Source organism: Mustela nigripes, chromosome 7 (genome assembly GCF_022355385.1).
Source record: "Mustela nigripes isolate SB6536 chromosome 7, MUSNIG.SB6536, whole genome shotgun sequence".
Taxonomy (NCBI): Eukaryota; Metazoa; Chordata; class Mammalia; order Carnivora; family Mustelidae; genus Mustela; species Mustela nigripes.
The window spans coordinates 139937988-139961747 of NC_081563.1; the positions used below are offsets into that span (position 1 = coordinate 139937988).

At 63.8% G+C, this 23760-nt stretch overlaps 1 protein-coding gene across 15 annotated transcripts in view; it reads right to left on the reverse strand.

Annotated features, from left to right (window-relative positions):
* KCNQ2 (potassium voltage-gated channel subfamily Q member 2) overlaps positions 1 to 23760 on the reverse strand; it is a 52423-nt gene that overhangs the window by 27898 nt on the left and 765 nt on the right. For all 15 annotated transcript variants that reach the window (XM_059407405.1, XM_059407417.1, XM_059407406.1 and 12 more), the window contains exons 2-7: positions 9241 to 9331; positions 8331 to 8457; positions 7803 to 7978; positions 6989 to 7114; positions 2968 to 3078; positions 2195 to 2290 (exon numbers count right to left, since the gene is read on the reverse strand). In XM_059407405.1, coding sequence (XP_059263388.1) covers positions 2195 to 2290; positions 2968 to 3078; positions 6989 to 7114; positions 7803 to 7978; positions 8331 to 8457; positions 9241 to 9331 — 727 coding nt within the window. The remainder of the gene's footprint in view (positions 1 to 2194; positions 2291 to 2967; positions 3079 to 6988; positions 7115 to 7802; positions 7979 to 8330; positions 8458 to 9240; positions 9332 to 23760) is intronic.

Sequence of the window (23760 nt, forward strand, 5' to 3'; positions counted from 1 at the left end):
CCCACCACGGCTCTCATGGGCTCTGGTTTGCGCTTCCCTGACGACAGATGACAGGGAGCCTTCCCTGTGCTCGTCGGGAGAAATGTCTGCTCAAATTCATTTCCAAATTACTTTCTCTTTTCGTTCCCGAATTGTGGAAGTTCCTTATGTTCTAGATACTAGACTCTTCTCAGAAATACGTGCAAATATTTTCTCCCATTCTGTGGGTTAACTCTACGCTTTCTTTATAGTGTCCCTTGAAGCACAAAACTTTTTAATTTTGATAAAAATCCCAAGTGCTTTTTTTTTTCTCTTTTGCTTGTGCTTTAGGTATCCTAAGAAACCAAAGCCATGGAAATTCACTCCTGTTTTCTTCGAAGAATTTCATAGTTTTAGCTCTTATAATTTGGTTTTTGACCCATTTTCAGTTAATTCAGTATAAGAGTCAAACATTATTCTTTTAAAATTGGATGTTTGGTCGTCCCAGAGTCATTTGTGGAAGAGCCCGTTCTTTCCTGTTGGATGTTGATAATACCATCGTTTGAGACTTGTTTTGTGGCCCCAGAAATGGTCCATCCTGGGGAATGGTCCCTGTGTTCCAAGCAGGAACGCGCTGGGCTGTCCCAGGGCATCTGTGGGTCCAGCCGGCTCCTGGGTCCAGGTCTTCTGTGTCCCGGGCTCTTCCGTCCAGGACGAGCTGGGGCGTCCACGTCTCCAGCTCTTACCACACAAACGTCTATGTCGCCCGATAATTCTGTCCGTTTCTGCTGCATACACTTGGGGTTCTGTGTCAGTGCGTACGTGACTGTCAGGGTCCCTTGTGGACTGGTTTCTGTCAACACGTCCCTACCTCCTTTGACTCCCGTCACAGGGTCGGACTCAGTGCACGCCCTGGCCCTCTGGAGGTCAGGGTTCCCCGGGGAAAATCTCTCTCCTTTCTTCTACGTTCAGCCTGTCACTGTCCCCGGGCTTGGGGTGAGTCTCCAACAGACAGCATACAGCTGGGTAGATTTTAAATATTTTCTGCCCACCCCCACCCCCCGCTTTTCACCTGGGAGAGCTCATCCACGTCCATGTGACGTGGTTATGGACAGGCCTCCTGCTGCATGAGCTTCTGAGCGCCCCCACCCTGCCGTCCCTTGAGTTAGGCTGTGTTTTTACATTTTTACATCATCTGGTGTTTGACTTGGACTCCCTTGCTCTTGGCCTTTACTGAAGTTTTAATACCAGCTGTTTTCTGAATGGTTCCCCTGTGGATGAGGTTGGTGTCTCATGCCCACAGTCGTCTAGTCTAAATGCAGGCCCACTTTTCCGCAACAATGCACAGACCCTGCTCCCCACACCCCTGGCCACCCCCGTCCCATGCTGCCACCGTTAGAGGTCACATCTGATGCCCTGTGAGCCAGAAATGCGGCTCTGTGGCTGCGGTCTCACACACTCATCTTTTAAACCACGTAAAGAAACAGAAGGTGAGTTCTACGTCAAACGTATGCCATTCCTCCTTTGAAATTTGTCCACTGGTGACCTACCGATGTCCATGTGTCCAGGGGCCACTCCAGCCCTGAGACAATGTCCAGGTAAAGTCCTGAGCTGACCCTTCTGGGGGCCTTCAGAGCCCAACGCAAACCACCGCACTTCCAGAACGAGGCACCGCTGCCCCTCCCTCCCCGACGCCAGCAGCCATACCAGGAACGTCCTGGGGCCAGGGCCAGGGGTGCTAGACAAGGGCGTCTAGACCACGTGCCCCCAGCAGCTGCTTGCGGGCACACTGCCCTGGCTGATGGAAGGTTGTGATCCAGTTCCTGAGAACTGAGAGGTAAGATACCCCCGGGCAATCCCCATCTTTAAAAAGGAAAGACCCGGGAGACGGGGCCATGTCCACTGGCTCCCTGGCTTTGGAGAGGGACCCCTTGGGCAGCCTGCTGCTTGGGGGTCCCACTCAGGAAGCCTGGCTGGACCCCAAGGGGATCTGAGCCCCCAGCAGTGGGACGGGCTGCACAGCTCGCTGAGTGGGGTCTCTGTGCAGCGTGGGAGAGCCGGCACACCTGCCCCCAGAGGCCCGCGGCCCACGCAGGGCAGCAGCCACCACCCATGTTGTTACGACTACAGGCTTTGGGTGTCTGCACCGGTCCCCAGCACGTGGCCCTGACTTCCACGCTCCTGCAGGGGCTGCGGCCTGTTCGGGTGGGGGAGACCCGGGGGCGCATGGACTCACCTGGATCAGGCCTGCTGCAGGGTTCCGCCTCTTCTCAAAGTGCTTCTGCCGATGTTGCTCTTGAACTTTCAGAGCAAAGCCAGACCCCAGAATGCCCTGGGAACCATCAGGGTCAGACCATGTGCCTGGGGCCACAGCACCCACTCCTAGCCCAGCCCACACACACTGGGGGGACGCACAGGCTCAGCCTCACCACCGCCTCCGTCCCTAACCACCTGGGACCAAGCTGGGGGAGAACACTTGAACTTAGGGTCAAGGAAACCTCTGGCTTTCATGTGCATGACGATGCGCCCCTGAAACCCGCCTGGGCCCAGAGATCGCCCTCCTTCCTGACCGTGGGCCCTGAAGGGGGAGTAGGCCCAGGCTCCTAGTGGAGAGCGGGGTCCCCCACCAGCCACCCTCTGTCCTGCCTAACGGTTAACAGAGAGCTCGTCCCCTCTGTGAGGTCGCCTAGAGACTTGACAGGGATCTGTGCACTGCAAAGCACTGCTCTTGGTCACAGGGGCCTACTGGCCAGTCCTGTAAGGCTGAGAGGCCAGAGTGACAGACAGAGGCCACAGCTCGAGGACAGAGTGCTCCCACCAGCCCCCGGCCAGGGCAGCCCTGAAAGGGCGAAGGGCACCAGATCTTTGCACCAGACCTGCCGCCCTGAGCTCCCGCAGTGCTGGGGACCCTGCCGGGAGCTGTGCCCCTGTCCCATGGACCCCAGGTGGACAGGAGCCTGGGCCTGCACGTGGCCCCCACCAAAGGCAGGAAGGGGCAGCAGGACTTACCGCGGGAAGAGCGAAGAAGGAGACGCCAATGAGGGTGAAGGTGGCGGCCAGGAGCCTCCCATTCCAGGTCTGGGGGTACTTGTCCCCGTAACCAATGGTCGTCAGGGTGATCTGTGGGAAGGAAGGATGGTCAGTCAGCCAGGCCCGGCCATGACCACTGTGGAGGCCACAATCCTGACCTGGACACTCTTCCCAGCCCCCAGGAGTCTTACACAAAGGCCCGCCCTCAGGACACGCTGGACGGGCACCCAGGCCGCCGCTCCCACGTCAACCACACGAGGCCCGGTGAGGCCAGGGCCCATGCTGCCGCCCTGCGTCCCTGCCCTAGCCGCACACTCTCCAGATCCTCCTCTTTCTCCCCATTCCAGGGCGGGCTGTGGGGTCCCTAGGAGCCTCTCTTCCCACTCCACACCTGCCAGAGCCAGAGGAGCCACCCAGCAAGGGGGCCGAGCGGCTTCCCATGGGGGTGGGGGGTGGCAGGTGGCAGCTCTGGGCTCATGGCAGGGGCAGCGGTCAGAAAGCCCAGGAAGAACCAGCAGCTGGACAGGGATGGTGCCAAGCAGGAGCCCCAGGGGGCAGAGGACAGGGACAGGACGGGACCTTCGTGCGATGGGGCCTTTGGGAAGGTGACTTAGAAGCGGAGGCCGAAAGTTCAGGAAGGGCCCCTCAGAAGTGTGGAGCACGTGAGCTGCCCCAGCAGGACGGGAGGCAGGGCCGGCTCCCTGGTGTGCGGCAGAGAGGACTGTGCCCAGGCACAAGGCCCTCAGGCACACAGGAGGCCCGCTGCCCACAGGGTGAGAGCCAGGCGGCCCCCACCCGTTCTGCCGACGGGGCATCCCTCAGCGCCCACCTGCAGCCCCTGGGGCTGTCCCCCAGACTCGGGGCACGGAGCCCGCCGAAAGCCCACCGTGGAGTCTAGAAAACAGCACTGGATGAATCATGGCCCCCCGGGCAGGGACTTCCGGGCCTGCGTACATACAGTGAGAAGGGGGACACCGTCCCCATTCAGGCATGCGCAGAAAGTTCTGGAAAGGGACCAGGAGTGAGAAAGAGGCAGCCAGGAGTGGGCAAGGGCCGTAAGGGGACCCGCTCCTCACCGTTAAAACCTCCCTGGTCGAAACTCCACTCAGCGCGGGATTATCAAGGTCTTCAGTATAAATGCATATTTTAAAGACAAAAGGCACTTCAAACCACCATTTCCCCTTAAAATTCCACTGGGCGACTGCTGAGGTTGTGGAGAGGAGACACCAGAGGACGGGGCCGGGGCCAGGAGACAGGACGGGAGTCCGGGTGAGAGAGCCCAGCAGGAAGGAGAGGCCCCTGGACCCCAGCCCCAGCGAGCCCCTCCTCCACTCCAGGGCAGGAGTGAGGGACAGACCAGCCCGGGGACGAGCTGGAGGGGGATGGCCGGCGGGGGATGGGCAGACAGGGGGACGGGCCAGCTGGGGGAAGGACTGGAGGGGACGGTCGGCAGGGGGACAGGCCAGGCCAGAGGGGGAGGGACAGACGGGGACAGGCTCCATGAAAAGGCAACAGTATGGGTGAACCCAAGACTTGCCGAAAGCCCTCCAGGGGACAGAAGACCTCAAAGACATCAAGATCCTCTCACAGAGACAAGAAATCTTATCCATAAAACAAAGTAATTTTGAAAATGAAGTTAACATGAAGCTGAGACAAAAAGCTGGGCACGTCTCCTAGGAGCTGGACAAACACACGAGGAGACAGAAGAACCAGACAGACACATCCCAAGGTCCTGAGGTCGGTGCAGGTATCGTCCGGCCCAGACAGAGGTGGGCAGACTGGCTCGGGAGTCCAGGTGGCAAAAGCAGGTGAACAGGAGGACCCCCCACGGCGGCTCCCAGTCCAGAAGCACATGGGAGATGGTTCCCAAAGTGCCCAGAGGGAAAGGCCCTGCCCTCAGTGGCTCCCAGCAGCCGGGTGTGTGGCAGTGGGACACCCATAGACCTGAGGTCTCAGAGACACCGGCCTGCTCCTCCAGAGGAGGACTCGAGGGGAGCGTTGGGGCGGGCGTGGGAGGGATGCAGGTGCGGACCCCCCCACCCCCACCCTGCAGGCCTGCAGAGCCGAAGGAAGGCAACTCAGAGAGGACGTAGTCTCCCTAGAACGATGAGGACGGCCAAGGTCCTCCAAGTGGGTCACTAAGGTATGAAGCTTCATCGGGAAAGGGCAGTGTAAGCATGTTGCTTGGGATCTGGAGGTAAACCCCCGAGAAAGACCGCAGGAGTTGCTGCCTCTGCCCCCAGGCACACTCACGGCAACACCTGCACACTATTCGTGCGTCGTGCGGGCACATGTGCGAACACGGTCTCGGTAAAACCCTCCAGTAAGAGTTTCGGTTCTCAGAGATGGGAAGACCGGCCCTAGAGCGGGGCCTGGGGGCGGGATGCGCTGCGTCGCCAGCCACTGGCCCAGGGCCCGTGCTTCCCGCACGGCTGGATCAGAGGACACAGACTCCAGGGCTCCCGGCGATCAATAAAATAATTACAGATGAATTGCATTCTCACTGAAATGTGAGGAAAGACTGCACATTCCTTCTCCCCGTTAGATCTGAATTATCTGCTAGAGGCCACACAACCAGCATCTGTGGAAGGGGGTCTGGAGTCCTGGGAGACAGCGGACCCATGCAACCCTCCACGCACCCCCCAGGCCAAGCACTCCGCTCCCTCGGGAAGAGCCCCGCGGAGGAGGGGCCCTCCTGCGCCCTGCCAGGGACCTCCGTGGACAGGGGCCGGCGTGGGGGCCAGGCCGAGTTCCATCCAGCTAATGGGGATGAAGCCCATAGGGCACGGCCTTGTCCCCACCAGGCACAGACACGGGGCCGTCCCCACCCAGGGTGGCCCAGGAAGAAGCAGATGACAGGAGAGGGTCCTCCAGGGACCTGGGAGTCGGGCGGCCGCGCCAATGGCTCCGGATCTCCCCTGGATGGGGCAGCCTGGAAGGTGGAGCCCAGGAGAGCCACGGGCCCCGGTGTCCGTTTCTCAAAGTCTCCTGTCCCAACTGCCCCCTCCTGTCCTCCAGCTCAGAGTTCTCATACACCGGGGGCCGAGGAAAAAGGAAGGTCAGTGACTGGCCAGAGCCGGGCACAGGCTCCCCGGAAGCCAGCACACCGATGGGGGCGAAGAGCACCATGATGTCTGGGGGGGACAGCAGTGGCCTCCCCCACCGGGACGCCAGCCACGCATACGCCCTGCCGCCGGGTCCGGGCACCTGCTTCTGACCGGCCAGCAGGTGGCGCCAGGAAGCACCTCCTGCTGAGAGTCCTCCTGTCTCCTGGGGTGGGGGCAGGGGGCGGGGGGGGGGGCCCCCCCCGGGGGGGGGGGGTTGCTGCGGGCAGGCAGGGGAGCACCCCCAGGGAAGGATGAGGACCCAGCAGCCAGCACTCACCAGGCCCCACCACAGGATGAGGACCCAGCAGCCAGCACTCACCAGGCCCCACCACAGGACGAGGACCCAGCAGCAGCACTCACCAGGCCCCACCGCAGGACGAGGACCCAGCAGCAGCACTCACCAGGCCCCACCGCAGGATGAGGACCCAGCAGCAGCACTCACCAGGGCCCACCGCAGGTTGAGGACCCAGCAGCAGCACTCACCAGGCCCCACCGCAGGACGAGGACCCAGCAGCAGCACTCACCAGGCCCCACCGCAGGATGAGGACCCAGCAGCAGCACTCACCAGGGCCCACCGCAGGTTGAGGACCCAGCAGCAGCACTCACCAGGCCCCACCACAGGACGAGGACCCAGCAGCAGCACTCACCAGGGCCCACCGCAGGTTGAGGACCCAGCAGCAGCACTCACCAGGCCCCACCACAGGACGAGGACCCAGCAGCAGCACTCACCAGGGCCCACCGCAGGTTGAGGACCCAGCAGCAGCACTCACCAGGCCCCACCGCAGGACGAGGACCCAGCAGCAGCACTCACCAGGCCCCACCGCAGGATGAGGACCCAGCAGCAGCACTCACCAGGCCCCACCACAGGACGAGGACCCAGCAGCAGCACTCACCAGGCCCCACCACAGGGCATCGGCGTAGGTGTCAAAGTGATCGTTCTCCCCCTTCTCAGCCAAGTAAACCAGGAAGGAGGCCAGGATGAGGCACAGAAAACCGATGTACCAAGCCGTCACCAGCTCCTGGAAGAAGGGCCCCCGTCACGGCTGCCCATCCCAGCAGGCAGCGTCCGGCCTGGCCCAACCCTAGCAGCACCGAGGGTCCCTACCCTGGGCAGGCGTGCTATGGATTCAGCATATGCTGGGCCGTGTGGCCCTGGCCCTGGGCACGGGGCTGGGGAGCAGGGCGTCCAGTTTCACAGTCCCAGGGCTGGGTGGTCCCTGGACCTGGGCGCCTCCCACGCACCGGCCAGCACGTCCCGTCCCCCAGGCTTGGGGCGCTCCCCCAGGGGCCTGAGGCATTCATTCAGGCTGCAGCCTTGGGATGACCTCCCTGGGCATGGAGGAGGCTCCTGGACCAGCCGGGGGGTCCTCAGCACCTCAGCATGTCCGGGGACTGACCCCGGCCCTGGCCTGCTCACCAACCCCCCAGCTCCGGGCTCAGACAGGAGGGGCTGCTGGGCTCCTCCTGGGGGGTGGGGCTGTAGGCCCCTGACACAGCCACCTTGACCCCCTGCCTCCGGGGTCCCGTGCCTGGGCAGTACCGGCCCCATGCCCCCACTGACCACACAGCGCGCCACGGACCAGCTGCCGCGGACAGAGCCTCCCGGGACAGCACAGACGTGGGAGGATGCCCAGGAAGGGGATGGGCTGGGCCCTGTGTGCCCGGACCCCCGGGGCATCTGAGGCAGGGTGTGGGGGCGGGGCTCACCTTGCTGTGGGCGTAGACCACGGAGCCCAGCAGCTTCCAGGTCCCGCCGCGCCGGTCCATGCGGATCATGCGCAGGATCTGCAGGAAACGCAGGCTGCGGAGCGCCGACGTGGCGAACACGTTGCCCTGGGAGCCGGCGGCCAGCACAGCAATGGAGGCGATGAGCACCATGATGTCTGCGGGAGACGGCGGGGCTCGAGGCAGGGCTGGCCCCCTGCACTGCCAGTTGCGGCTGCAGGCGAGGGGCCCCCAGGATGACGGACAGATGTTCAGGAGCCACATGCAAAGGGCCAGCAAGGGGGCCGCACGACGGTTCACCCCGCCCGGCCCTGCCCTGGGCAGCAGCCGTCCCCACGGCTCTGCCTTCTCCCGCCACTCCACCGCGTTCACCACGGCGCGGGCACCAAGAGGCAGGTGGGAGAAACTTCTGGAAGCGGCCCGTCAGCAGTCTCGGCCTGCCTCCGGGGCCAGCACACACCCCCGTCTGTCTTGGGGCTGGCAGCCCGCCTGCACCCTCCCTGGCCTCACCTATCACACAGAAGGGCTTCCGGGCGAACTTGAGCCGCCCCCTCCAGCCGCGGTACCGGCAGCAGCAGCCCGCCGCCCAGATCCGCACAAAGTACTCCACACCGAACACCACGATGGTCACGATTTCCTGCAGGAGAGGCCAGGCTGAGCCGCGCCCAGGCCGGGGTCAGGGCTGGGACCCAGCCGGCCGGTGCTCGTGTGGGAGGTTCCCGTCCGGCGTGAGCTGGTGTTAGCGGGGGGTTCCCATCCAGCGTGTGAGTCGGTGTTAGTGGGGGTGGCGAGTCGGGGGGAGCATGGAAAGCAAAGCTGAGGAAGGGTCCCAGGTTACTGCAAGGGGGCGTGGCCTCCCTGAGGCCGGTGGCCCCCAGGCCAGAGCGAAGGGTGGGGGGGAGGGCAGGCTCCTCTGAGGTTCACTCTGGACCTTGCTCAGCCTCCTTCCGTCACCAGCAGCAACAGACACTACGCGACGGCTGCCATGGTGCGCGCCCCTGCCTGTCAGCGGCTGTCAGCTCCTCAGCCCACTGTGCCCCCGCCCCGCGCCCCCATCGTGGGGACTCCCCACCATCCCGGGGAGGGGGCACCTGGGCCCTCGGGCTCTAGCGAGCACTTGGGAACGGAGTGGGGTGGGCTCTCAGAGGCTGTGGGGGCAGCAGGGTGGACTGTCTGTTAGGGGAGAAGCAGGTAGGGGCACTATGACCCCGGGGGCGGTGGGCACTGCAAGGTCGCTCACTAATGCAGAGGGGAGGCTGGACGGGCCTTCGTCCACCAAGCTGGAGACCAGAGATCAGGGAACACTGCGGGGGGCGGGTCTCCAGGCTCAGACGGAGCAGGTCTGAGGGATCAGAGACAAGGGGCTGGGGACCGAGCGCCGACCACCGCTCCGCAGCTGGACGTCCCGCCAGGGGCTCACCAAGATGTAGAGCGCTCCCTCCGAGCTCTTCTCGTACTCCTTGATGGTGGAGAAGACCGACAACACGAGGCAGGAGAAGACCAGCAGGAACCTGGGGCCGAGGCGAGGGCGGTCAGCGGTGGCACAGACGGGGCACGGGGGGCAGAGCCCCGCACCCACGCCCGCAACGCGCCCCAGGGGCTGCGCACCACCATGCCTGCCACACTCCCGCGTCAACAGCTCTGGGTTGTGGGAAGGTCCCCAGAATGCTGAGAGGGACACTGGCTGCCCCGTGGACGGCCCTCAGTCAGTCTGGGTCCTCTGCCTTGTGTACGCTTGTCCCTTTCTAGGCTCACAAACAGAACACGCCCATCTTCCAGTTAGCACGCTCCTTCACGAACACCCGCCCAGGGCCTTGGCTGCCAGAGCTGGGTCCTGGCTGTGCATGGCGGGGGCAGAGAGGGCCCGCTGTTCCCAGTAAGTGGTGCCGGGAAACACCGTGCCGCTAACGCAGACGCCAAGGCCCCGTCCAACAGAGCAGCAGGGTGTCCAGCTGAAGGGGACAGTGTGAGCCTGGGGTCTGAGAGAGCAGAGTGCCTGAGGCCAGGAGCCAGAGCACAAAGCACACGGTGTGGGGAGCTAGACAGGGGTCCACACACCACGCACCTCCCTGGACGCCCCAGGAATCAAGACCACCAGGCTCCCAGGAGGAGGCCCCCACGCAGTCCGACCTGAGCCCAGCCGCTTGGACGCTAACCCAGGCCCGCCCCCGCTGGGTCCGCCCGTGTCCTGCTGGCGCACTAACTGGGCTGCCCCGGCAGCTCTGAGCCTCAGCCCATCCTGGGGCAACTCGGGCAGCCCTGCCCCATGCACCCCAAAGACCCTCCCTGGGAGCGTGGCTGGGGAGGGGGTCCCGGCGCACTCCCCGCAGATAAAGAAGGCAAGGCCAGCACCCGCCAGCCAGATACGACACGAGCGAAAAAACAGTCACATTTCAAAACCACAATTAATTTCCTTTCATTAGACAATTTATTCAATTAACTGAGCCCTGGAGAAAACGTCCAGATAGCTCATGTGCTGGACCCTCTGCCTGCTGGGGTCCTCTCCCAAGTCAGTCAGTGGGGGGAGGTGGCGCCCGCACAGGGAGGACCTGCCCGGGACAGGGGACGTGGAGGTTCCCAGGTTCTGGGTCAGGACCCTGGAGGCCTAGCTGATGGCAGGGGCTGAACGTATCACCCACGGCAGGAAGGGCACCCGACTCAGCTTGGCTCGGTGCGGAAATGCAGGGAGCCCAGGGAGACGAGCAATCTGGCAGGCCTCCCTGAGGAGGTGTCCACGAAGGTGACGAGGAATGGGCGGGGCCGAGAGGGGAGAAGGGAAGAGCACGTGGGGTGGCCCAGAGATGGGGAAGACGGCGGGCTCTGGGACCCGGCAGGGGGCACGTCTGACCAGATAGGAAAACGGGGCAGGGGGCGCCTGGCGTCGCCGTCACCCGCGTGCGGGTGGGCGGCCTCCACGCACAGACCCGCGCTGTCAGAAAACGTTCCCCTGAAGTGAAGGAGAGAAAGCCCCGGGCCCAAGGCGACCAGGGCTTGTGTGCCCAGCTTGCTGTGGGCGGCTCTGACCGGCACCCTGGAACATTCCGGAACAGCCTGGCCGTGCTCCGTGGACAGGCTGCCTTCCCAGCAGGCCGTGATGGGGAGCTGCAGAGTCACCCTCAGGGAAGCATGAACTCTGGGAAGGTCCCTCTCAGCCAGGGGAGCGGAGCCAACTCTGACAGCGGCCGCCCTGCACCGGAGGTTCTAGAACGGACGGCCCCCGCAGGCGCCGGGGTGCGCGCTTGAGAAGAGGTGGGCCCGGCCCACCCGTGAGGGGGCGGGGGAGGCAGGCAGCGCGTAAGGCCGCAGCAAAGACAAGCAGAGCCCCAGGCAGAGCGACCACCCGCTGGCCGAGCCACATCTCCAGGCCAGGACGGGGTCCCCCGTTCCGGAGAGGAGGCCCCCAACGGCGATCACCTCCCCGACCCCCAGCGCACGTAAGCTGAACAACAGAGGATACATTTATTTCCAGGCACCTTCCTGTCTGCAGGCACCTGGGGGACCAGGAACCCCGCCAGCCCCCTGCCGCCACCCACTCGAACCCACCCTCACATGGGGGAACTGAGCTCAGGAAGCTGCTCGAGGGCCCGAGCACAGTGTCCTCGGCGATGCAGACACCCGAGTGGGTCCAGCCCCGGGATCCTGGGGGAGGGGCTAGCGTGGACACAGGGGCCATCCTCCTGCAGGGCAGATGGGGTCCCCTCGCAGCCCTGGGCAGATCTGGAGCTGCCCGCCGACTCTCAGGGATCTGAAGGGGCCTGTTCTCGCCTCACCTCCCGTGGCCTTTCCCTCAGTCTCTGCTCCTGATGGCTGAGGCAAGGGACCCTTCTGCCCACTCCCGGTCCTCAAGAGACATGTGGGGAGAGGAGCCCAGGGACCACCACCAGCACCCCCGTGGGTCCCCTCAGAGCACACCGTGGGCTCAGAGTGCCCACTCCTCCAGGCCCCGGAGGACCCACACGGCTCAAGAGGAGAAGTTGAGACAGACATCTTTGCTCTGCCGGCCCAGGATGGCTGGTCCCCTTCCTCCTGGTGAGGCCGGGGGGGCTCTGCGGCTGGAGCCCCTCCCATAGCCGCTCTGTGCAGCCCTTCTCAGCCCTCCAGCCTGGGAACCGTCCAGGCTGCCGTGGAAGACAGGAGGGAGGCGTCCCCGGTGCCAGGACCGGGTGGTTCTCCTCCGGCAGCCACAGCCTGAGATCGCGTCTCACGGTGAAATCCCCCGGTTGCCAAGGAGACAAGTATCTCAGCAGCCGGTCTCCAGCCCTAGACTGGGGGTGGGGGGGCAGGATGGGAGGCACGAGGCGGGGGGTGAGGAGGGCCTCAGACAGAGCTCACCCGACCACGAGGAAAGGGGCCACCTGGAGAGGGAGCAGCCGAGGACAACCCCTCGTCTGCCGCCTGGGTGCCGGCCAGCCCCGCCCAGGCCCGCAGCGAGCAGGCGGTGCTCACCCTGCGGCAGACGAGACCTCCGCTGGCGTCAGAAGGGACTTGAGCCACAGCCTGAGCGGGGAGCAGAGAGGCCGGCAGGGGCCTCTCTGGGATTCTGGGATTCTGGGATTCTGACGTACGGGGCGCTGGTGCGGGGCGGCCCAGGGCAGGCAGGTGCTGACGGAGGGACGGGGGCATCGAGCGGAGGGGCTCAGGTCCACCAACGAGCCCCCCGCGGCGGTCAGCCTGTAGCCACGCCTGCCGGTCGGGGGTGGGGGCACCGAGCAGGCGTGCACACGTGTGCGCACGGGTGAGTTCCGCCTGCCCCCGCACGAGGGGGGCGGCCCCCACCCCCGGGGAGACACTCCTCTGCTTTGCCTCCCCCGCCCACACCTCACTCCATCTGAGAGCACAGAATGCATAGTTTCTGGAAAGACAGGAAAGAGCCCCTGCGATCTTGTTCCTGGGGTCAACAGGGAGAGGCCAGCACAGAGGCCAGGCAAAGCCTCCTGGGCCAGGCCCTCACCCTGGACGCCGTCGCTGCCCCGAAGACAGGCAGGAGACAGCCGAGGCTTCCAGTCTGGTTTCCGTCCGTAACAAAACAGACGTTGACGGTACCGGCAAGGACAGGAGAAGGTTTGAGCGCAGCACCGCCCCCCAGCCCCGGCTGGCTGCTCTCGGAAGGAGGGGAAGGCTCTCCCCCGTCAGACTAACATGCACAGCGAGGCGACCACGTGCCGGCCATGACTGGAGGCAGGACGTGCTCTCGCCCATGCTACAGGCGGGAAACGGAGGCTCTGGAGCCGTTCGCGGCGGCCACCCAGGGTCTGAGCACACTCTCCCCCTCGCCACAGTACGTCTGTGCCTCCCTGGGGGCTGGTGGCCCAGAAGCCTGGCAGGGCCCAGGCGGAGAGAACACCAGCCCGCACGAGGCCACAGCGGGACCTCCTGTCCAGACTTGCCACCCGGCCCCCGGGAGACTCTTGCCTGTCTTGTCCATTAGGACCTGGAATCTAATTTCGCCCCTAATAAACTGCTCTGCCTCCCGGACCCACTGCCACTTCCAATCTCCAGGAGTGACGGAGAGCCCAGACTGCTGACAGCCGCTCCAGGCATGAACCAGACGTGAACAATCACTGGGTTCCCGTGACCCTCTTCTGGAGTGGAGGCTCCCCCGTGGGTGCGGCCTCCCCCCAGAGCCCCCAGGCCAGTCAGTCCAGCCCCCCACCTGAGCCAAAGCCCATGGGGAGGTGACAGGTGAGCTCTCGGGACGGTGCCTGGCACTCAACAAGTGATCGATACGAGGCCCGGCCTGACGAGCCACAGCCCAGAAAGCCCCAGCCCCATGGAAGGTCCAGCCTCTGGCTCGGCACTCGAGGCCCCGTGAACAGTCTTGGCCTGCCCCACCCCACTCCAGCCCCTCACACGCCCGGCCCCCAGGGCCATCCCACAGCCAGGCCTGTCACACCCATGCCCCTTCCTCTCATAACACCCAGGGCAAGAAGGTCTCTCAGGAGACCCCCTGATGCCCCCCACTGGCCAGTGAACCCCCCAGGATGGCCAGTCCCTACAAGGCCTTGGCCATGGACTCTCTCAGGACTGAGGGCTAAGCCGGTCAGATCCCTGCATCTCTCCCTAGCCATTCATCTATCAGAAGCCCCATGTTCACAGGGACACCCAACGCCCCACCGAGACTATAGGAAGCACACTCTCCTGCCAATTTCTCAGCCTTCCCAAGCCAGCTTCCTGACCCCAGGGACTTTGCATGCACCGTTCTTATGGCCTGAATCTCTTTTCTGCTTGCACATCCATCATGGGGCCGCCTCCTCCTCATCTGTGGTTTCTGACAGGCTGCCCAGCCCTGCTATGCTAGTACCCTCCAAGACCACCTCCCCTGCTCAGCTCAGCTGGCCCCTGACTACACAGCCAGAACCCACACACGGGGGTGGGGCAGTCTTCCTGGCCCATGGTGGCCAACACAGCCTTCCTGAGGTCGGACCGGCTGGAGAGTGGCTCACAGCCCCACCCAGACAAGGTTCGCGGTGCAAACTGTGCAGTGTCCAAACACCGCTGGAAAAGACGGGAGCCAGGGCTCAAGCAGGGGCCCGTCGACAGCAGGCCTGTGTCCCAGAGTGACTCAGCGGGCTTCCAAAGGCAGAGCGTGGGGGTCCTGAGACCGGGAGGGGCGCGGCACTCTCTGAGGAGCCCAGCCGCATGTGAAGCACAACGGGGCCAACGCACCTCATGGAACAGGAGGCCCACAAGGAACAGCCGAGGACTGGGAAGAACAGTCCGTCCGCACAATCCCAGGGAAGCCCAGTACAGGAGCGGGGCGGGGGGGTCCCTGGAGGCCACACGGCTGTGCTGTGAGCTCTGGGAACCGGACCTAGTTAGCAAGACCTCATCTGCGGGAGACATCAGCTTTTGGGGGAAAGGTGCTCAACAGTGGGGTTGGGGGACCACGTCCCAGGAAATGAGCCCAGGAACACTCAGGGGCTCAGGGTCGCCTACCCGGCTGCCCCCCCAGAGCTTGATGGGACAGCTAGGCTGCAGCCCTGTCAGTCTCCCCCAGACCCTCCCTGGAGACCGTCCCCCTGGCTGCTGGGCTGGCCCACCCCCCATGCTCCTGGGCTCATAGCTCTGCCATATGGTCCCCTAAAAACAGGCCTAGGGAGCGCTTTCTTGGACGGCACTCCCACGCCTCCAGGGACAGAGGGCTCACCCACAGGCAGGACCTATTTTTATCACAGCCCCCTCCTTGGCCAGTCCCGGTCTCTCTCCACCCGGGTGACCACAGGGCATGTGCTTGGGGTCCACTCTCCAGGTCAGAGCCCACAGCCGCGGTCTGCTCCCGGGCCTCAAGCCACCGAGGGCACAAGGTGAGACGAGTCAGACACAGGCGTGTCCCTCACGCCCCAGCCCGCTCACTCTTCTCCGAGGCAAAGCCCCACACTTCGCCGAACACGGGAACATGCCACAGTACATCGTGAACGCAGGAAAGGATGATAGAAGCCTGCACCCTATCTTGTTTAAAAAACGCCGAGATGGGCACAGATGCTTGAAAATAAATCAGGGACACAAACAGTCCTTCCTGAGTTTGTCAGCATCTTCCCGACGTCCTACAATGGGTGCGTCTCATTTCTGTCAGCAGAGAAGCTCACACGCCACACCCAAGGGCTGCTTTCAGAAGCTCAGCCTGGGCCGCCCGCCCGCAAGGAAGACCCTGATGCCGGGCCCTGCCCTGGGGACTGGCTTTCAGCTAACTAAACCACGCACGTCAGAGAGGACGGTCCTGGATGTGCCGGCGAGAACACGAACGGCGGAAAGCACCTCGGACCACCGGCAGCTGGAGACGGAAGCAGCAGCAGCAGCACCTCCACCGGCAGCTGGAGACGGACGCCCGCGGTCCAGGGAGGGGCCGCCCAGCGCCTTCCCCGGCGCCGGCCAGCTGCTCGGCCTTGGCTGGCGTCCTTGAGGAGCCCAGCCCGGGCTCGCGTTCAGAACCATGGCCAGCGCCCGCTCCCACTTCCCCTGCCTGGGGCCTCCGACTCCCAAAGGCTCCCACGTCCGTGCTCTGCCTTTCTGCGCACGAGAAACGGCCAGGTCAGGCCCGGCCCCCCCGGAGGAGGCTCACTGAAGTCTGCTTCTGTGGTGAACACACTTCGAAACCCCCAGGCCCGTAGCCCTTCCACTCCCGCACCTGCTTCTGCTGACCCGGCGTCTCTCTCTGCTTCCCGAAGCCCTTCACCACCTCCCCCAGCCTGGGGTTCCAGGAGAAACTGGTCTTTTCCTCCTGTGGACCCTTCAAGTATTTTTTCCAAGCCTGAATGGAAAAGCAAACTCGGGCGTTCTAAGCTCTCGAGTTCCATGGAAGGAAAAAAAAACCAGACGAGCCCTGGGGGGGGAGCTCGTGGGGGGGCAGCGGCGCTCTGCACACGCCAGGGAGCCGTCGAGGAGGACGCCCCATGGCCAGCTTCACCGCGAGCTGTCAGCCTGCACCATCACGGGTGACTGACGGATATCTGGGGACACTGTGCCCAACGGTTCCCATTAGGACTTTCTGTACAGTGACAGAATTATTCCAAGGAATCCAAAGGATTAGAAACCTGATTTTATTCAAGCCGGGTGATGGGCAGAGCCTAATGACACAGCCCTCCCTAGAGCGCGTCATGCAGGCATGGTCAGACTCTGGGCTGGCCTGGAACACACCCTCCCCCACCCCCACTTCCCCCAAAGCAGCTGCCATGGCCCCAACCCTCATGGCCTCTGCACAGAGTGGCCAGAAAAGGCAGGGCTCTGTCCACACCCCACCCCCAGCACTTCCTCCCCTCGGCCAAGCCCAGAGGCTAAGCAGTGGGATGTGGGGAGGAGCCGGAGCCCTCCAAGGACAGGTCTCCCCCAAGAGCAGGAGTCCCCGGACCACATGTGGAGGCTGCTAGAGAAGCCACGGTCCCCGTAGCTTAGTACCAGCTCGGCCTGAATCCTGGCTGCCCCACTTGTCCCCGAGTGGCCTCGTGCCCAGGACCGCTCCCCAGGGATCCTGACCTCAGCATCAGGGGGCCGACGGACAGCAGGTGTGGGAAGAGCCTGAGAACAACCCTGTCCCCATCCACGCTCACTGTCCGAGACTCAAGGAAGGTTAGAAGACCTCCTTCCCAAGACATGACCGCTTTCATGACCCACCCTAACCAGGGCCCAGGAGGAAGGAGAAAACATTGGCTTCAACTCCACATGGGGTCCTGCGTCCCCACCCCAAGTGCCACCTTCCCCTCCACCAGGACAGGGTGAGGCCAGGTGCACAGCAGGGCTCGGCCAGCGCTCAGACCCGCGGACGGCGCCGGCCGGTGACGCTCCGGGCCCTTGGTCCCACCACGTGCTCCCAGCCTCGTCCCCACGGGCTCCCAACAAGGACCCAGCCCGGCACACTGCCGCGCAAACCCACTCAGAGCTACTCGTGCTAGAAGCACGTCATTCAGGGCGCCCGGGGGGCTCCGTCGTTTAGCGTCTGCCTCAGCTCAGGTCATGATCCCGGGGTCCTGGGAAGCCTGCTTCTCCCTCTCCCCTCCCCCGGCTTGTGTTCCCTCTCTTGCTCTGTCTCTCTGTCAAATAAATAAATGAAATCTTTAAAAAAAAAAAAAAAAAAGGAAACACCTTATTCTTCTGGAAACATTGACCGTCCAGTTGCCCCTGGGAGGCCTCGGGTCTGACAGAACCTCTGGAAGGCAGGTCCCAGCTCAGCCAGAGCGCTCCCCATCCAGGGGCCCTGCCGTCCCAGGCGCATCGGCCCCCGCCCGGATGGATTTAAAGCATCATCTAGACCAGCTTCAAACCACAGAAGCCTAGCCCCCCTCCTCCCAACTCCAGGCAAGTCCATTTGCTGACCAGCCCTGTGCCGCCGCCCCTCCGACTCCGGTCGTGACTTCTTTCTTCACACCCAGCATGGAGTCCAACGTGCAGCCTGAACTCACGGCCGAAGCCTAATCAGGACCCGAGCTGAGACCAAGAGCCGACACACCTACCCAGGCGCCCCTCGCCACAGCGTTTTAAATTGGCATGAGGAAGAGGCAGGCTTTAGGGAAGGCCGAGTCTGCCCCTGGCCCCCTCCTACGCGCTCACTCCTCCACAGGAAGTCATCGAGGACCACATGCTCGCGTCGGGGCCACTGCTAGGCCACCCGCAGAGGGGGAAGGGCACTGAGGAATGGTCAGCAGGACGCATCACCCCTCCAGAGTGTGGGGCCCAGGGTCCAAGGCGCAAAACTGAGTCATTCCCAGAGCAAGGGCTTGGTTCCAAACCCTCCCCCAGCCCAGAAGATGCCGATCTCTAGGGACGACCTCAGGTCTTCTCACACCTCGGATTCCGCTGGGCTGCTCCAGCCTCTCTGGGTGGGCGGACAGGTGCCACACAGCCATGGCAAACGATGCACTTCCTCCTCCCGCGATGGCTGGGGCACGGCCACCAAGGAGGCGCCGTTCTAAGAGGCAGCCGGAGCTGTGGGAAAGCACCGCGGAGCTCCAGGCTTGCAAGGAGAGCAGCCGAGCCCGGCAGCGGCGCCCACACTCTGCGGACAGTGCAGCCAGGGCTGGGCTCCGCCGAGGGGCCTGCGTTGACTGTGGTCCCCACATGACTTGGCTGAGGACAGCAGGGGCTGGTCAGGACACCCAGGCAGAGGCCAGCGGCCTTGGGAACCCCATTAGTACAACCAGCCTGCAAGCTGGGCACATTCTTGCCTCCGTGTTTGGAGGCTCAGGGTGTGGGGAACGTGGCCGTTCCGCTGCGAGCGGGAAGGCGTGTCCAGAGACCAGGCGGCCGCAGAGCCGCAAATTCCTTCAGGAGAGTGACCAATCCCTCAGGACAGACACACAAAGCAGCATCCAAAGTGCCAGAGGGACCTTGCGTCTTGAAGTGTGGCCTCATTGTCAGCAGCCACAAACCTCTTGATGCAGGCCCAGCCACCGGCCGATGGGACTGCAGGCTTCCACGGCTGGGCTGAGGGGCGGGAGGCCACGGGGGCCGTTCAGGACAGGCCAACCTCCATCCGCCTGGTTGTCCAGCCTCTGTGCCAGACACGGATCTTCACTTGGCTGAGCCACGGCTACAGAGACGAGAGTACCACCCAGGAGCTCTGGGAGCGTCACACACACCGAGCTCTGGCGACGACTCGCAGAAAGTGAACACAGTTATCAGCCCACGTTACAGACAAAGAAACTTGGGGTCCAGGGTCTGGGGCCGGCGGTGGAGACAGGAGTCCAGTCAGGCTGGCCCAGAGCCGGGGGTCTCCACCACTCATGGTCCCTCACCCAACACACCCTCTGAACCATCTCCACCGGATAGCGCCATGCCACGTAAGTGACATGCCTGACAGGCGGTGGGAATTGAGGCCAGGTGGCCTAACACGTGTACCCAGCCACGTCCGTCCAGGAATGATGCTAATTTTGTACCCGAGAATATTTAACGGGGACACGTGCAGGGCAGCCGGCAATCTCCAATAGCCAGAGGTCGGGCACCAACGTCCCTCAAAGCTTCGGCTTTCCAACGGCAGCAGCATCCTGAGCCTTTGAACAGGACAGGGCCTGAACCCCAGGCCTCGGCCCCAGCCCTGCCCGCCCGCCCTATCCAAGGCCCCGTGGACACTCAGAGGCCACAGAACCATGCTGTGTGACCCCCAGTCCTGCAGAGAAGTTCTCCCCTGAGGGGCCTGCCCTCCCCACACCCAAGACCCTGCTGGTGTCTTCCATAAAATGCCCCAAGGAGCTCAGTCCCCCGGGCCCCATTCCTTCCACGGGACAGTTAGGGAGCCCACTCTTGAGGCTCGCCCTGTGGCTCTCACCAGCAGGGACCTAAGACGCCCGCTGGGTGACGGCCATGCACAGAGGCACGGCCAAGACCTGCGGGTCAGATAAACTGAACGACCCATGAAACGCCCTGGTGAAACCCTCCACCACGTCTGGACGGAATCTGCTACTTCGAAGACGCGCTGGGGCTTATGTCTTGTCAGAACTGGAGCTGGACCTCCCGCCACGGGCACCTGGGGTCTGAGGGTCCCTGACACACAGCAGTGCTCACGTCACCAGTCCCCTCCCCCCAAGTCTCCAGAGTTGGACATTTTGGCTTGTACGGATGTCGGATAAATCCGAGAGTCTTTCTGCTCCGGCCCGGGAAACTGACAAGCACCAAGCTTCCTGTCCACCCCATCGGGCTGTGGACCCAGGAGCATGGGGGACTCCACAGCCTAGCAGCTGACCCAGAGGACACCATGCTTAGATGGGACTGTGCTGTCACTGTCCGATTTCCGCTGAAACTACTTGGTGAGGGCGGGGAATCCTGCAAGGAGCCTGAGGTCTCCAGGCCAGTGAGGATGGCCCCTCCGGATAACACGACCCTCCTGGAGTTCCCACCTTTAGGGAAATTTCTGTAAGATTCTCCAGCTCTCGGTGGACACTCCCTCCCCAAGGACGGAGCTCTGCGACTTGAAGGCAGATGAGAACAGAACCACGCAGACCTCCGTCTCCTTCTGGGAACAGAATGCTCTGTCAGCAGAAGAGGGACCCAGCCACCTCCCTGGGCTGCACTCGACCCTCAAATGCAGTCAGACCAAGGAACAGAGCGGCCAACACTCGGGGCCAAGGCTGAGGGCAGAGGCTCCACCTCCCCCCCCCAACCCCAGGTGGCCCACTGATGACAGACAAGCGAGAAGGAGCAGCAGGCAGCCTGCGCAGGCCAAGAGTGTGACCCCACTTGGGTCAGCCAAGGCCATGCAGGGGATGGCAGCAGAGCCTGGGACCCTGGACCGCAGCTGGCTGACACGTAGCAGGAGATCACACTGGGCCCAGCAGCCCCAGCACAGAAAACCCTGAGGCAGGGGCCATGTGAGGAGTGGGAGAGCTTGGTGGAAGCAGTCACACAGTGAGCTGCCCGGTGAGCCCGGCCTCCGCGCTCAGCCCGGCCTCCACACGCTCAGCCCTCCTCGGCCTGTTTTAAACACAGTTTCATATCAGCAACTCAAAGTGGCTTTCCGAAGTCATGCGGCCGCACTCTCCTCTCCAAGGCAGAGACCCCTTTCAGCTGGAGCGGGACAGTGCCGGAGCTCACTCAACCCTGCCTGGCCTCAGTGTCCCCACCAGCAAGGCTCCCAGAGATCTGAGCAGCGGGCATGTTTCCACACCCACATTTAGCCACAGAGAAACCCCGCGGAGAGGAGACCCTCGAAGCAGGAACTGCCCCCAGCTCCCCTCAAGCATGGAGTCACACCCGATCCCGGGGGTCCCCCGTGGACCTGCCCGCACCACAACCCCGACAGGGAGGCCTAGGCCTTTCCTGTGGCTCACATTCCCTCTGAGAAACTCATGAAAACTCCAGAGCTTTGACCCAGAAAACCCCTACACACAGATGCCCCCACTCTCAGGGTGCACAGATCCTCAAGCCTGAGACTCTGGCCTGAAGTGTGAGGGGCAGCAGGAGGGTCTGCTGAGCCGGACCCTTCCCCACCCGACACGGCCCAGCTCCTCAGGGCAGGGCCCCATCCGGTGCTGACGACGCGTGCGGGTCCCGCGGCCCCAGCGACCGCCCCCAGGGTCCATGTGCGGCTTGGGCTGCCCACCCGAATCGGGGTGAACCGTCCCACGGGGCAGGGTCTTCCCACCCAGACAGAGGCAGAGGAAGGGGCAGGGAACTTAGAGCCGGGAGGGGCAGGTCCGAGCTGTTTCCCAGCCAGGCAGGTCCACACTTCCCGGCGTGGGATCCCTCCTCCTCAGGGAAGGCTGCTTTCTCCAGAAGCTCGCACCGGGAAGGAGTGACGGCCGACGTGGCTCCGTGGCTCCGTGGCTCCGTGGCTCCGTTCCCAGAGGCAGGTCCTCAGAGAAAGCGCTTCCCACAGAGGGTCGGCGGGGAAGTCGGCGGGGAACGCGGAACCACAGGACAGCCTTGGGCGCCCAGAGGGGTTGGCCCACCTCCAGCTCCCAGAAGCCAGGCTTTGGTGGCAAAAGTGTAGAACGGTGGCCCAGGAGGACTCGGAGTTTCCCCAGCCCTGGGGACCCCCTTTCAGCCAGGACAGATGGTAAGGGCCGGGTCCCTGCCCTCCACGGGCTTCCTCAGGCCCAGCTCAGCACCAGGCAGGGAAGGGGGCCTTGAACTTCATCTGATGAATGAATCCAACAAGCCAAATGATGCACACACACGGGCCAGTCCACGCTAGGCACGGGGATCCCAGGGTGGCCACAGCCTCAGGCAGGAGACCAACAACGGGGCGGTGAGGGCGTCCTGATTGGGGTCGGGCTGGGCCTGGGCACAGTGGAGAATTCCACGCCTGGGGCCCCGGGGGATGGGCGATGAACAACAGTGGCAGCCGTTCAGGGGCAGTCCCCGGCCAGCCCTGGGACAGCAGCTGCCCCACGCAGCCCATCTCCTGGGGGCAAGAAGCAGGCACCCACCGTCCTGAGCGAAGACTGGGGCCTGCAGATTCCGGACTAGACTTCAGTGCCTGACCCGGCCGCTTCCACCATGTCTGGGCCCCTCCTGCCCCCCCACTCCCCAGAAAAGGTCCCCCTGCCAGTGAGCTGGGGGCAAAGGAAGCTCAAGGCATCCTGTGACCTCGGTGGGGAAGCCAGGGAGGGGCCGAGCAGGCAGGAGGGCCCCCACATGCTACAGGCCTGCCTGTCCTGGCTCACGGACACACAGACGGACACACGCACGCAGGGGAGCAGCAGCCTGACCCGGACTTCTCTCCCGTGGCGTCCCGGTCTGGAGGCTGCAGCTCCGAGGGGGCACAGAGGGAATGGCCACTTCGGGGCCCAGGCAGGAGGAGCCACTCAGGGCTGAAGACAGGACCACACACACGGGACCCTAGGTTGTCCTGTCGGCCAGGGACTTGCAGGGCCAAGGCAAGCAAACCTTCCAGCACCCATACCACAGGTCGGAGAGGGGTGCCTAGCTGCTGGGCTGTGGGGTGGGCTCTGACCTCATACAGGAGGTGAGGGTGGGGGGGACCTGGCTTCCTAGACCCAGTCCCAGCAGGCAGGAAGGTGGTGACAGGAGGGCCACTGGTGAGGAGACGCAGGGCTCTTCCAAAGATGAACAGCACGCCTGAGCACGCCGACATGGGAAGGGCACAAGTCGGCCTACTGGGGAGGGGGTGGGGAGGAAGCTCATGGCTCACAGCGCCAGGGAAGCCCCTGCCTCCCACGGTGACTCAGCGCCAGCACCTGCCAGGGCTGGGGTCTCCCCGCAGGATAGCATCCCACCAGCAGCCAAGCATTCCCCCCCCCCCCCCCGGGGTCTTCTCCCCTAGCCCCTGGACCCATGGAGGGTCAGTCCAGAGCACACACGCACAGGTCCATGGGCACACACCCTGTCGTCCCCGGGGGCATGTGGCTAGAGATGGTTTCCCAGAATCCGATCCTCACTCCCATCCCAAAATGCCGCTTTCATACAAAATGGCCGAGTTCCGGCCCCCGTCTAGCTGGGGTGGGAGGTTAGTGCCCGTCCGCTCAGAGACTGCACGCCCCGGCACAGGCCACACACAGCAACTCCTGCCCAAACATGCCACCCACGAACGCTCATGTGCACATGGCGTGGGCCTGAGGCCACTGCCCCTGCCCAGGGAGCCAGGCGTTCCCTGCATAGGGCCAGGCCTGGCAGGCTCAGGACAGAACCCCCCTCTGGGGCGTCATCCGGAGCCCAGAATGGGCATCTCCCTCCTCCTCCGGCTCGCAGCCGCACAGAGGGGTCAGGGCTGAGCTGGGTGCAGGGGAGAGTGAGGGATGATGCACTTTGGGCCAAAGATGAACGCAGGCACCTCGGTCAAGACAGCCAGCAGCCCCGAGCCCTGGGCTGGGGGGGTGGGGGTGTAATATTAAGACAGCCCCTACCCCCATTCCTGCAACCCAGAAGCTCCCCCTTGGTGCAGAGTGAGCGGCTTGGGGGTTGAGGTCTGGTAAGCCAGGCCCTGCCCCCATCCCTTTGCCCCCTCCCTGGGGCGGAGGTGGGGGGGTGCCCAGACCAGAGGGGGCCTCGAGGA